General features: G+C 26.4%; 1 protein-coding gene across 1 annotated transcript; it reads right to left on the bottom strand.

Annotated features, from left to right (window-relative positions):
• Window positions 1–1285: 1285 nt before the first annotated feature.
• Window positions 1286–9401, bottom strand: LOC105360297 (elongation of very long chain fatty acids protein AAEL008004). Its single transcript, XM_011497173.1, has 4 exons — window positions 9202–9401; window positions 3128–3379; window positions 2558–2801; window positions 1286–1940 (listed from the first exon to the last, which is right to left on the bottom strand). Exons 2-4 carry the CDS (start codon window positions 3377–3379, stop codon window positions 1453–1455), a joined length of 984 nt encoding a protein of 327 aa, XP_011495475.1. The 5' UTR covers window positions 9202–9401; the 3' UTR covers window positions 1286–1452.
• Window positions 9402–13844: the final 4443 nt, after the last annotated feature.

Genomic DNA, 13844 nt, shown 5'->3' with positions numbered 1-13844 from the left:
GAATAATTAGTTTAAAATAAAAATTATTTACATCGAATACTTATACATTATTTAATTTTTAACGACGATTGCACACTGATATTTATAAAACTAAATTCCTATTATTTAAAAATCATTAATAATATAACATTTTTATAATTTATTTAAAAAATAAAAATTAAATATAAAAAAAATTTTAAATGTTAAATTTAAAAAATTTACATATACATATACATATAATGTAAAATCTATATAATATTGTGTATTATTTATAAAATTCTTCTAACATAAATTTTTATTCTTAAATATTTTTTATAATATTCTTACAATATTAATTTTTGGTAGTCATTCATTGCCAAATTATATTGCCGAAACTCCATTCAATTCTTCAAAAATACATTTGGAATATATATATATATATATATATATATATTTATTTTTTTTTTCTCTAATTCATAAGCGAGTAGATTCGATAAGATTAAAAGTATGTTTATATTCATCTGTATAAGTATTCTCTCCCCTTATGAATATGATGATATATGTGATAATGATGATATATATGAAATTCTAATATAGAATTATTTTTTAACAAAAATGGATTAAAAGATACAAAAGAAGCATCTTTATCGTTACTAGGCTCATTAGACTTATGATAATAAACAGAAAATAGTCGTTCGTAACCAACGATGCTTTTATATCCAATTATGTGTATTTGTATAAAAAAAGAAAGTGAATTAAAAGTTAAAAAATTTTAAATGTATAATAACCATACGGGCATGTATTTAAAAAATGTATAAAATCTATAATATCATGAAAAGATTAATATAGCCGTAATAAAAAGTATAATTTATATACTATTTCCCATTTAATATAAATTACATTATTTAATCTTTAATTAAGCAATTAGATCTACCGAATTATTTCAGATAAAAGCTTTCTAAAAGATCGTTAAATTTGGATTGTTTCTATAGGCAAAAACCATAATTCGCAATTAACATTCAATGTACGGATAATCTTTGTATAAATTGCTACCAAACATCATACAGCCTTTCACACTTAGATTCAGTCGGCTCGATCAACTAATCAACATCTCTTTACACAATCTCGACTCTCTCCATTACATCGCTCCTATTTATCATGTAAAATATTCATAATAAAAAGAAAATAATGTAATAGAAGTTTTTATGCAATTTATCTAATATTGCGATGTAATATACGTTTATTTTAATGAATTAATTGCTGTGTTTGCGTATTGTAAGTAATAAAAAAAAGAAAAATAATAAAAAAAAAAAAAACGTATCCTTGTCCGTAATGACAATCAGTCCGGGAGTCCGAAATTTTTATAAAAACAGCGACCGCTATGTAAGAGTAAGTGCCAACACCAGGAACACAAGTAAAACAATTATTCAGTTCCTGTCGCATTTATTCTGCCAATATTTAAATACGTTTAATCGTTGTGTCTATTTATCGAGATCATTCGTCGTAATTGCTTCGGTTATCTATGAAAACTCGATTCCTTAGTCCACTGTCGGAAATGTAGGCAGTGGCCATTTTATACTGACTGGGATAAACGGAGCCATTCCGACTTTTCTGGTGGTTCTCATGCTTATTATTGAGCTCGTGCAATTGCCTTTCCTTTCGCTCCTTGGCACTAATGGCAAGCTTCTTTTGTATTTTCTTATTATAAGTCTCATTGTAGAACTGACGGAACAGGAAATAAAAGAGAACGGCATGGAAGCCGATCCACCATACGAAAGCCTTGGGGTAGTTGCAGTCGACGAAGAGGAGCTGGAAAGCGTGGACCATTACCAGCACGAATTGAACCATTTGTAAAGACGTTAAGTACTTCTTCCACCAAAGGTAGGGTTGAATGCGCGGACCGAAGGCCGCGAGAAGATAGTACGTATACATCACAATATGTACAAATGTATTGAGTAGTCCAAAGAATGTACTGTGTCCACCTTGGAAAATAAAAAATGTCCATTATTAAATAATCATGGCTAGTACTTGAACTGCTATTTAAATATTTAAATATTTAATCTCTATTAATTTGTCATTAATAGCAACGTCGTTTTACGTGGTTTGTTTGTCTTATTTAAAAACTAATAGGCGAGTTACTCATCAACGTCGCAATTCAATTAAATAGCATACATTTACTTAATATTATGTTTTTTTTTTATTTATTTATTTTTGTTTTTTTTTTGTTTTTTTTTTTCTTCTTATAATTAATCGAAAATTTAAACAATAGTTATGTACAATAGTTGATTGAATAGGGAAGTTATGATAACGCAAGCCTCTTTAATTATTAAAAGCTGTAAAATTGTAGACGTACTTTTTCGCGGCTCATATTACAATTAAATTGTTCCTTAATACGTCAGAGAATGACACTTTCAATCGCATTGATCACCTTTTTTTCTTTTTTTCTTTTCTTTACTTATTTTATTATTTAATTAAATGAATTAATCATCGTAATTGTAGGCGAAACAAAGATTATAATGAACGTAATATTCGTTGGCAATTAAGGAGATGCAAGAGTATTTATTAGCGGCTTGTTTAGAGAAAAAAAAACGCAACCAACCTGGCGTAAATTTTACTCCAAACCAAACTGACAGTGGCATGATTCCATGATGAATCACGTGTAGTTTGGAAATGTGGTCGTTCTTTTTGCGTAGTACGAAGAAGATCGTGTCGGTGAACTCAATAAACTTGGACATGTAATAATACCAACACCCTCGAGCCATTCTTAATGCTTGAGGGTTGCCCGAGTAATCGACAGGTTGACACCTAAAGGAATAGTCGCCAGCCCAACCGGATGCCAAAGACTGTAATTCAATGTATCCCGTTAATCGAATAAATACCAAATACCGAATAAAGAATTATAAAATCATGGATTTATAAATTAATTTTATAATTTTTGCAGAAAGCTTGAAAGCTCTCGGATAAAAAAACGCTATCTTTTCACTAAGCGACTAAACTGTATATAAGCATCGATCGAGCCAGTGAGCCTCTAATTATTTAAAAAAAAAAAAAAACAAACAAACAAACACAAAACAAGTTACAAATTCGTAGTACAATAAATTAATTAATTAATAGGTGGATAAATATATTTATATATTTGGTGTCAAACAATGCTGAATTAACATAATACCTCGGAGAAAAGCCATGTGGAAATTATGACTTGAGCGAAATTGTACCATATCATTGTTCTCTTCAGATCAAACGGCTTTTTATTTTCCATTATTTTAGGTCCAAGGACTTTGGAAAAGTAGGCATAGCAGAGACAGATCGCCAGAGTTGGGAAAGGACTGCTCATTAAGAACCAGTCTTTGACCCTGGGATCGCTCTTGTTGTCCATCAAGTCCCAGTACCCGTCGTATACTATTTGTACATATTGCGCCATCTAATGAAATAAAAAATTACAATTGTTCGATGCAAGCTTGAGGCGATATAATCCTACACAAAATAAATACACTTATGGTTATGTATTTAATTACTCTGCGTGCGGGGTTATAGTGTTTTATTTATTAAACCGTTACATAATTTTCAACAAAATATTCATTTTTATGCGTTTTCTTAAAGTAATTTATGAAATAATATTAGTTTTTTTTTTTTTTTAGTTTATTATATTGAGTGAATTGCTTTCAAATTATTTACGAAATTATTTTGACAAAATTGGCCAACACACCGAGAGAGGCTGAAACGTACATATAAATTATTAATATATTAATAATATATATATATGTTCTTTTTGACGAAAAGACGTTTTAATACTAACGCATTGTCTTTATTATTCACAGCAGATTTGAAAATTGAGTAAGTTTAAAAAAGAAAAAAGTCGGTAAATTCAATTTAAATAACTTTATCATTCATTCATATGTGTTTACGATCGCGTTGTTTATTTGAAAGATGTCTGTGGCTATAAATTCAAATAAACTTATATATTAATTATAAATATTTTTGCATCTTTATAATGCACGAATCTTATCAATAATTGGACTCCTTTGCATGTTGAGGAAAAATCTTAAAAGACTAAAACAATCGCGAAAGATTTGCTGCGATAATGCTTTAACCTGATATTATCCTCGATTATTCATAATAATTAGATTCACATTAATCGAATTAGAGCACGTGAATATTATCGCGATAGTATGTCAAAAACAGCTTTTTATCTACGAGTCCAGCGTGAAGCGGATAATTTTCGCTATAAATCGGTATAAAACGAAAGCGCAGATGACCACTTGCGCATGTAATTACATACACCTCCTTTACCAGTAATTGCCTTCTCGAGAAATAAATTAACCGATCGCATTAGAGAATGAGAGAAAGAGAGAGTGCCATCGATCGAGAACCTTCAACTGGACCGGCTTGCACGTATTATGGTAAGGCCATCCGGTGGCATTTTTGTTTGTATGAGTTTCGCGGCCCAGTGACTCTTCCCGCCCACCGAAAGTAACTCGTAACAAGTTATATACCTCTACGTATATCATCTCCCTATTTATTATCGAGATGCACTTTTTTCTTAACGAATGCTCTTCAAGATCACAGCAACCCCCGTGTCTGATTGGGACAGAACTGGATTGTTCCAGTGTCGTGTTTGCTCTTGAGTCCAGTTGTTTTACCTCGATATTCGCCTCGTTTCTTACCTCCCGATACGAAATAATTCGCATTAAAATTCCAGTTTTTAAACGATCGAGGAGAAATTATAAGGATGATAAATTTAATTTAGCTAGAGCGCTCCTTAATACTGGCGTTCGTGAATAGCAATGCCCGATCGATAATATTACATAGATTTACGTTTAATTGTTTTGAGACAAGATGACCCGCTTATTTGATTATTCATTTTTTAAAGACATTTTATCAATTCCGAGATATTTCATACATTGCAAATTTTGCTACGAAATACAATTAATAGACTTATGAGTTTTTAAGAATTTTATGAATTTTTAGGAAGTACATTGGAATCGAGAGTTTGAGCTATTTGTGTTTTTGGATATCGTTAATTTATTCTCTAAATAATAATAATAATAATAATAATAATAATAATAATAATAATAATGACAATGCACTATCCTATTAGCTAATGAAATGATTTTTAAAAAGCTGCTTTATCTCGGAAAGATTAAAGATAAAAATTTATCAATAAAGTTGAGAAACGAAATTGATTAAAATGAAGTTTATGTGGAATTTTCAAATAAGTCATTAAATTAAATAAATTAGTCATTAAAAATGTTTATAAATCATACTTAACCATCTATTGCAATATTCTTCTCGTGATAGTTTACGTGGTAAGATAAAAAATTATCTTTGTTTATCTATTGTTTGCAGATATAATTTCAACATACACAACACATTTGTAATTACTATTCCAAACATTTTAACAATAGAACAGACTTATATCGCTAATTTCAATAGAAACAACCATTCGAAACTTAACTGTAATTTCGAGGTCAAGTCATGAAGAAAGAACAAACAATTACATATTAAATAAGAAATTTCAGGAGATGAGATGAGATTAAGGGGAGTGGGGTGGGAGGTGGGGGAACGCACCGCTGCATTAAACAGATCTCTGATGTCATTTTCGAGTTATTACAGAAACAAAAAGGACAGAGCAGTTTCGTTAGAGTTCATAAGAAATGGACAAACGGTGATTTCCAGAACTTGTTTTCGACAAAAATGGATGCAGACACATATCATAGATCTGGCCCGCGAGTGCCCATTGATCCAAACAAATAAATTAATACAAAAGCCAGCGACCCGTTAACGCTACCACATTAATCAATATTGTGTCACTCATTAGCACTTTGTCAATAATTCCTCTACATTTCAAAATTCTCGTAACAAATGAAATTCTAAAGAATAATTAGAATACGTTTCATAAAAGTATACATTTTTTCAAACTTTGTATCAATACGTAATACAAATTGTAATCGACTTCTCATTTGTAAATATAATTAACGTTGCATATTTAGTTAAAGTTAATTCCTTTCCTTTCCTTTCCTTTCTAGCTGGCAGGATGGAAAATTACAACTTAATTTTGTAAATCGAAAGAGAGTACGAGCGATAATTTCACTCATTCTTTTTTTTTTTTTTTTCTTTTTTTTTCGTTATTTTGAAATATCGATTAAGTAGGCTAGCGCATTGCATTATAAAAATATTGTGTTCCATTTCTAAACTATAAATGTTTTACTTTCTACTGCTAACCGTTGCACTCGAAAACTACTTGTGTATGAAGAAAATGATATAGCATAAATAGAAGCACATTTATAACTAAAATTAAACTATTTACCAGACTCTTATTTTTTACTGCTGCGAAAGAGAATTACAATGACCGGGTAAAACCAAATTGTCATTTTTCGAAAATGAAGTAATTTTATATTTCATGATAATTCTACCACTCGTATTCAAATCTAGGTTTAGCATATTTTTTACAATAGCCCGTTAAACGTGCATTTTAAAGTAGAAAAACTTTCATTAATAAGATCTAAAAAATAAATAAATAAATCTGCTCATAAGATCTGTAGAATGGACATACTCATATTATTATTAAGACGTTTTATTGTGGCAATGATTTTTACATATATAAAACTCAGATAAAAAAGACATAACATTTTCAAGATTTTCTTGTAAATAAATGGAAAAATTCAACTCGTTCTAGGATAAATGGATTTTAAAGGGCGAATGTACATCGTATTTGTAAATTGTTATAAATAACAAAATTTTTAACACGATAATAAACAAGAAATCGTGGAAAATCTGTAATCATTTAGCGATGAAAATATCAAATCCTGATGAAATAAAACGAGTCTTTAAGTACTTTTGCACAATATTTTCGTATCTATTTACTTGTTCCAGTATACGTACAATTACGAAAGGATAATGCTTAATGTACGACAAATACGAATAATTCTCACTATCATAAAGGCGACTATGGTGACCTTGACGACCGCAATACTCGTCGGCGCGTAGATTTGGAAAATCCTTTAATTCATACTAATCGTGTGCACAAAGAAACGTGTAATCTTTTCTTCCTTTTCTACCGTAAGCGTGATTGCAATTAATACAAATGCAGACACAAGAATGATTATATGTATTGCGAAGGTAAAGCGTCTCAGTAGCGGCAGACACTGTATATCAAAAATACTTCTTAGCTTCAACTTTTCATAGTTTAAATATATTTTAATACTATCAATATAAATAATACCAACGAATATCCAGTAAATGCAATATTATAATATGATTTTATTAATTTATTGATGAGCGCGTAAAAGTAGCAGAAGGTACATTTAATTATGAACGTACTTATGATAAAGAAATATCTTTATAAAAATATATTATTAACCAATAAGGAATTAAAAAATTAATTACCAACCAGTAATTATTTAGATTATTACTCTTGTGTAATGTAATTTCAAAAATAATCAGAATACAATTTCTTTATTAATTATTAAGCAAACTATCAGCTTATATATAATGTTTAAATTTATAAATATTAATAATAATAACGATTTTAATTACGATTACAATAAATATTTTCTGTAAAAAAAAAGTATATATTTTTTTACGTAATTTAAGCTGATATAAATATTCAATAGTTGATTATTTAACTATTTTTCCGATATTATAAAAATTCATATTCAGCATTGGATCTTTGCAATAATATATTTTGCTTTGTGTTTATTATTTGAAAATTAATTATAATTAAATTTAAATATTAGTAAAAAAAAAAACAATTTATTTTAGAATTCAACGGTCATTTGTTCTATATTTATTAGTTTGATAAAATATTTTAATTATTACATAAAAATCAAAATGTATATTTTTTAATTTACACTGATTTTTTTTTTCATTACAGAAAAGTTTTTGAAATAATTACAAGTACTGATAATGTATTCGGTTATAACTTTTAGGTTATTTTGAATCCGATTTTCTATTATATCTATATTGAACATTTTCATAAATTATCGATTTGCGAATATATTCTTTAAGGCAGTAAAATGTTAAAATAAAATATTAAAATATTTCATACAATCAATAACAGATTATCACATAAAAAATTACATGGCATCGAATTTATACAAAAGTTGTTAAATAAAGATCATTTAATATGATAAAAGATGATAAAATTTTATTTCAAAATTTAAAAAATTTATATATATATAAGTTGTTATAAAATTAATAATTTTTTTTTTCTCGAATAAACCATTTATTTCCAACCTGTTACAAAATTGTGATATAATATAGATCGAATATTGTTTAAATATAAAATAATACTATGTTCGATAAATGTATATTATCCTGCAATTGTAAAGTCCAATTATTAGAGCAAATTTTTATCGATTTAATGTATTCAAAAATAGATTAACTGTAAAAGAGTATACCTTCTAACATTTTAATTTAAAATGAAAATTTACTTATACCATTTATGGTTATTGTTAAAAATTCTGAACGCGTTATGTGTTTATTTATAATTAAGATGAATAATAAGTATCCAGTTTATATAAGTAAACAATCTAACCATAACAATGTCAAGGTTTTAGTGAATTTTTTCATATTTATTATGTTGAATTCTTACGCTTAAATAGCATTTTTCGTTCTCGAAAAAGATATTAATATATTATTAATTGATCAATATGAACAGTATTTTCAAGCTCATAAAATTTACTATAAAGTGGGTATAAATTAATGTAAATCATAAATAAAATATTCCTTCGTGTTAATTACTGGTTAAGAATAGAAATTGATTGATAGAATAATCAGATATGAATTTTTTATTACGTTAATGTATATTTGAAAAATTAATATCATTATTTATTACTCATCAGAACATTATCCCTTTATTGTTTGTCATTAATTTTTTAAAATAAATTAGCTTATTTTTCTTTTAATATGCTAATATGCCAAGAAATAAGGTTTCTGAAGTAAAGTGAACTTTTTAATCTTTAGACAAATTTGAATTTGAAATTATAATAATATTCAAGTAACTAATTTCACATTAATGATTATTGAAACTAAAAGTTAACTGTCCAATTTATAAATATATATTTTTTAAATTCATTTGAATTAATTCTTCATTAATTAAAAAATTAATATATCACATATCATATTATCGATTAGTTTATATTTAAAGTTATTTTATTTTTATTCTTATATTTATTGTTTTTATTATTCATTCATTCATTATTATACTACTTATTATACCGACAATATACTTACTTTTTTTTTTTTTTTTTTTGTATATCAAATAAAAGGTAAACTACTTCTTCTTAAAAATGTAAATATATAACAAATGAATATTATTGACTCCGTGACGGCACTTTCTTTCCGCTTCCACTGTGTACGTCAAACGTCTCTTCCAAAAATGTCCAACTTAATATGATAGGTATGATAGTATGAGGAATGAATTTATGAGAAGAACACAGAGTCAAGAGGAGAGAGAGAGAGAGAGAGAGAGAGAGAGAGAGGAGAATTAAATAAATGCAGGATATGGTTAATAAATAAAATTTCGCGATGATTTTGAACTTTTGAGCGCGCGCACACCGTTACGCGTCTCAGAACTGGAGTCGTCTTATACTTAAACCAGTCTTATATATCTCCTTAGCGGGCTCTCCCTCTTTTTGAATTGTTTCTTTCCTTTTCTCTTGCGTTCGCGTTCGAGCTATGGCTGTACCTTTACTTGCGAACACATGCAATGCGGGACATTTCTGACTTATTTAGTTTTTTCCTTCCAATCGTAGCATTCCTTTTCGCTCGCATTTCGATTTGTGCATTTTTTATACATTCGAAACTACAATATTATATTTGTCATGTTTTATTTTCTTTTGTGCTTCTTGCAACAATCAAAAATTGTAAAGCTTTGTATTATGATGATGTGCGGTGATCGTTGACCCGATGTGACATTTTACACTAATAATGGCGCTGACTAATAATGGCAATTCTGTAATTCATTACTATACTCGTAATATTTAAAAGTCGTAGATTTTGTGTACATAAGCTGTCGAACAAACTATTACAATTTATATTATAAACATCACATTTTTAATATAGAAAGTTTTCAATCTCGTGTGACTGACTATTAATTAATCCTATACAATTTTACACAATGAATCTAATTGATAGCATGGATTGATGGACTACATATATTATTACATTATGAAGACATATTTTTATTTATTTATTATTTTTTTTTTTTTAATTATATTAAATCGCCCATACGCACATCATAATTAAAAGTGTGATTTAGCAAACGTGATACTATTCAAGAACATGGATGTTTATGTATAACTATACGCGAACTTTGTATAGACATGTAACTACATGACGAACTACAAATATGTACAACAATCGTTGCTTAGAAACATTAAACTTGTAGACATTTTTCCATTTCGAGTGATTCTCAAAGCCTCGACAAATAGTACAATAAAGTTAAACGGTTTCCAATGAAATTTTAACAAAGTTTAAAGTACCGATTTTCTTATTAATTCAATATATTCAAATGAATTAGCGAATACCACATCAAAACTATAATCAAAGAGTGTTTATCAATAATATGAGAGGAAATATCAAATATGACTAACTATAATGTATTTCAATTGGAAATGAATTGCGTTTCCTCAAACATGATGTTGCACTACTTTAACACATTTTATTAACATTTTATTAAGAAGATAATTTAAAAATCTATCGTAGCTCAATTAAATTTCAGCTACTAAGTTAAGGAGATTATAGTTTTGACAACTGTTATATACAAACATATAATATGTTTGCAATATCGTTTTACAATCATAATAAATAGAAACAAAGAATTCATTCGCCCTTTATACTCTACTTATATAATAATATGAATATACTTTAATTTTTATCACAATAATATAACTTATAATAATACAATTTTTAATTATTTTACTCACGTGGTTCAAAAAATGAAGAGCACATTTTATAATAATAATAATAATTACGACAATTGTAATATTTACATACATTCGTATTTACAAATTTTGAGATTTACAAAATCTGAGTATCTAAGTAACGTACTTAAACATCGAATATGTCATTAATATTAATCCCTTATTTTACGAAACCTCTCGTATATGATGCATTGTGCCTAATTAAAATAAAGTACAATCATTTTTGAAAAATAATAATGATTTTTAGTAAAAGAAAGGAAAAACTTGATTTTTATTATCATTTGGTTAGAAAAAAAAAAAGGCACTTTATGGCACTTTATAGGTAATGTAATTTCCTGGCCAATGGTTTATCAATCCTAACGATTACATTTATTTAATCCCAATGAATTTCAGAATAATATATGATTAATTTTCAACCTGAATAATATTTTAATAAAAGCTGGATAAATTTTATGTGAATAATTTAATACTGTAAATTCAAATTTTACCGACGGCACATACATATAATTATTCATGAAAATTTACTTTATATTAATTATAATGAAGAACCTTTTTTTTTTTTTTTTTAACCAGTTATTTGTGTGTAGGGGGATGGGAAACTGCGAGCGCTCATGGACTAAACTTTTAAAACGTCGTTATCATAATCATAATCGACTTATGATTAAAACAAATAATTAAACTTTGAAAGGCTTTCTCACTTTTACTATTATTATTTTATGCACAAAATGAGCGCGTAAAACGTATAGATTATATTAAATTTTTTAATTTATCAAATTTACACAAAACTTAATTCTCATTCTCGCACACACATAAGCAATTTTGGGGGGGGGGGACCAGAAATTTTGTTTATCCGATATATGATTTTGCGTGCACCGAATAAATTGTATCTTTAAAATAATACACGAAAAGAAAATATTTAAACACGTAATATTATATTATTTTAAAATGTATAAATAATTACAAAAATTTATCAACTTATTATTAATTACGTATTCCACTTCAGAGTATACTTGGGATTATAACATTAGAAACTTGGCAGAAAATAAAAAAAAAAAAAAGGTTAATATGAAATATAATTTTTGCTTAAATAATTATCGAAATTGTAAAGTTAAATAAATATAATAGTTTTCGCAATGATAATATTGCGACATACATGAATGATCTTGTAATATTTTTCAAAGCCATTGTATAATATCTTCATAATGTATTTTTTATTTAATATTCTCAGAATCCGTTTATGTTAATCATGTTTAATGAATTATGAATTAATTTCTTTCGAAATAAATCCATTATATATCTTAAATATGAAAATTTTGAATATGTTAACAGCACTATTGTTATTAATTTAACATTCAAAAAGTAATTTATTTTTAATATTCTCAATTTAACTCTGAATAATATTAAAATTAAAATTTTAATAATGCTTATGTTAAAATTCGATTTATTTTAGAAAATTAATTCAATAATTTATTTAGAAAATTCGAAATAATTTTATAAAGATAAAGAAATGCATAAATATATGGTCGAATTGTTTTTAAATAAAATATTAAAAGCCAAAAAATATGTTATATTTCATAATCATGATCCAATACATAATCCTTCGTAATTGGTATAAGGCGAGAGATAACGACAAGAACTAAATAATCATTTACATGGCGGAAAAACCATTGAATTTGCATTATATGATTTTTGTAGTGTTTAATGTCAAGTGATTCAATGTAAGATTTATTTGCATTTTCTGAATTTCCGGAATTTTTGTCTCATCACTTTCCTCATTGACTAGAATATTTAATTAATGCAACGTTGTGCATACCTTTTTTTTTTCTTTTTTACATTTTTCTTTGATCATAATTTTTTTTATTACCACAAAACAATAACATTTCTTTGTCATTGTTATTATATGCAACACTACCTTCCTGGCGTATTTATTCTTAATGTGGCAAATTTTCATTATCTTTGTAAATTCTATAATTTCATACGAAATGAAATATTTTTGTTGGAAAATTTATGTATAAAATAATAACGTAAAATTTTAATCACTACTTTTTAATTATATATACGTATATATTACGTTAATCTTTTACCAATACTTATATTAATTTTTATAAATATTAATATCAAAAATTATTTATGATGTGTAAAAATAAAGCTACTTTTTTTTCAATTTCACTACAATTGCTTGTATTCAAATTAATATAATGTTATTTTAACTAATTCAATTATATTATAATTGAAATTAAATCAAAAATTAAATTAAATATATTAAGATATTTTCACTTTAAAACTAAGAAATTATGATTAATGAAACATTACCATGAGAACGTGTAAAATTCCTGTTTCAAGCTATAAGCAATTAAGTGACATTATTTTACATTACTAAATCCGTTATCATTTTTTCTATTTCAAAAGTAATATTGTAGGTGTAAGGAGATATGTTAGTATTTGGACTAATTAACATTGTAGATTTAGAAAATGTATTGATTTATATTTGTTACAATTACATTAAATAATAATTAAATTATTATTAATTAAAAGAATATTCGATACTCATTGTGTATCGATGGATTTTATTATTAAGCTAAGAAAATTTTTATTTTAATACAAATTTGTGAATATTTTGTGTTAGTGCCACTATCTGTGAAATAAAATTGAATAGTCACAAATATTCTATAAATTATATACTACAATAGAATTACAACAAAAAAAAGTTGTCAAAGTAATTATATTAATCATATATAGTTTAGAATTTCTCAATGAGTAATAATTATAAAACGAATAAAGCGTAAGCAATTTTTACAACATGTTTTCATAATAAATCGAATAAAATACAAATAACCGAAAAAATACGGCGGAAGGCGTTTTCAGTACTCAAATTATACTCCAATATTAATAACAACTATGCCATGTCATAAAATTTTTATATTTTCAATATATTACAATATATTATAATTTACAGATAAA

The sequence above is a fragment of the Ceratosolen solmsi genome, unplaced genomic scaffold, assembly GCF_000503995.2.
Source record: "Ceratosolen solmsi marchali unplaced genomic scaffold, CerSol_1.0 scaffold13, whole genome shotgun sequence".
NCBI classification, from domain to species: domain Eukaryota; kingdom Metazoa; phylum Arthropoda; class Insecta; order Hymenoptera; family Agaonidae; genus Ceratosolen; species Ceratosolen solmsi.
The sequence above is the reverse complement of the archived record's forward strand: the minus strand, read 5'-3'. Positions and strand labels throughout refer to the sequence as shown.

Coding starts and splice junctions, on each gene's coding strand:
- LOC105360297 (XM_011497173.1), bottom strand. CDS start 3,379: ATGGCGCAATATGTACAAATAGTATACGACGGGTACTGGGACTTGATG. Junction 2,802..3,127: donor CCACATGGCTTTTCTCCGAG/GTATTATGTTAA, acceptor ATTGAATTACAG/TCTTTGGCATCCGGTTGGGC. Junction 1,941..2,557: donor TGGAGTAAAATTTACGCCAG/GTTGGTTGCGTT, acceptor TTATTTTCCAAG/GTGGACACAGTACATTCTTT.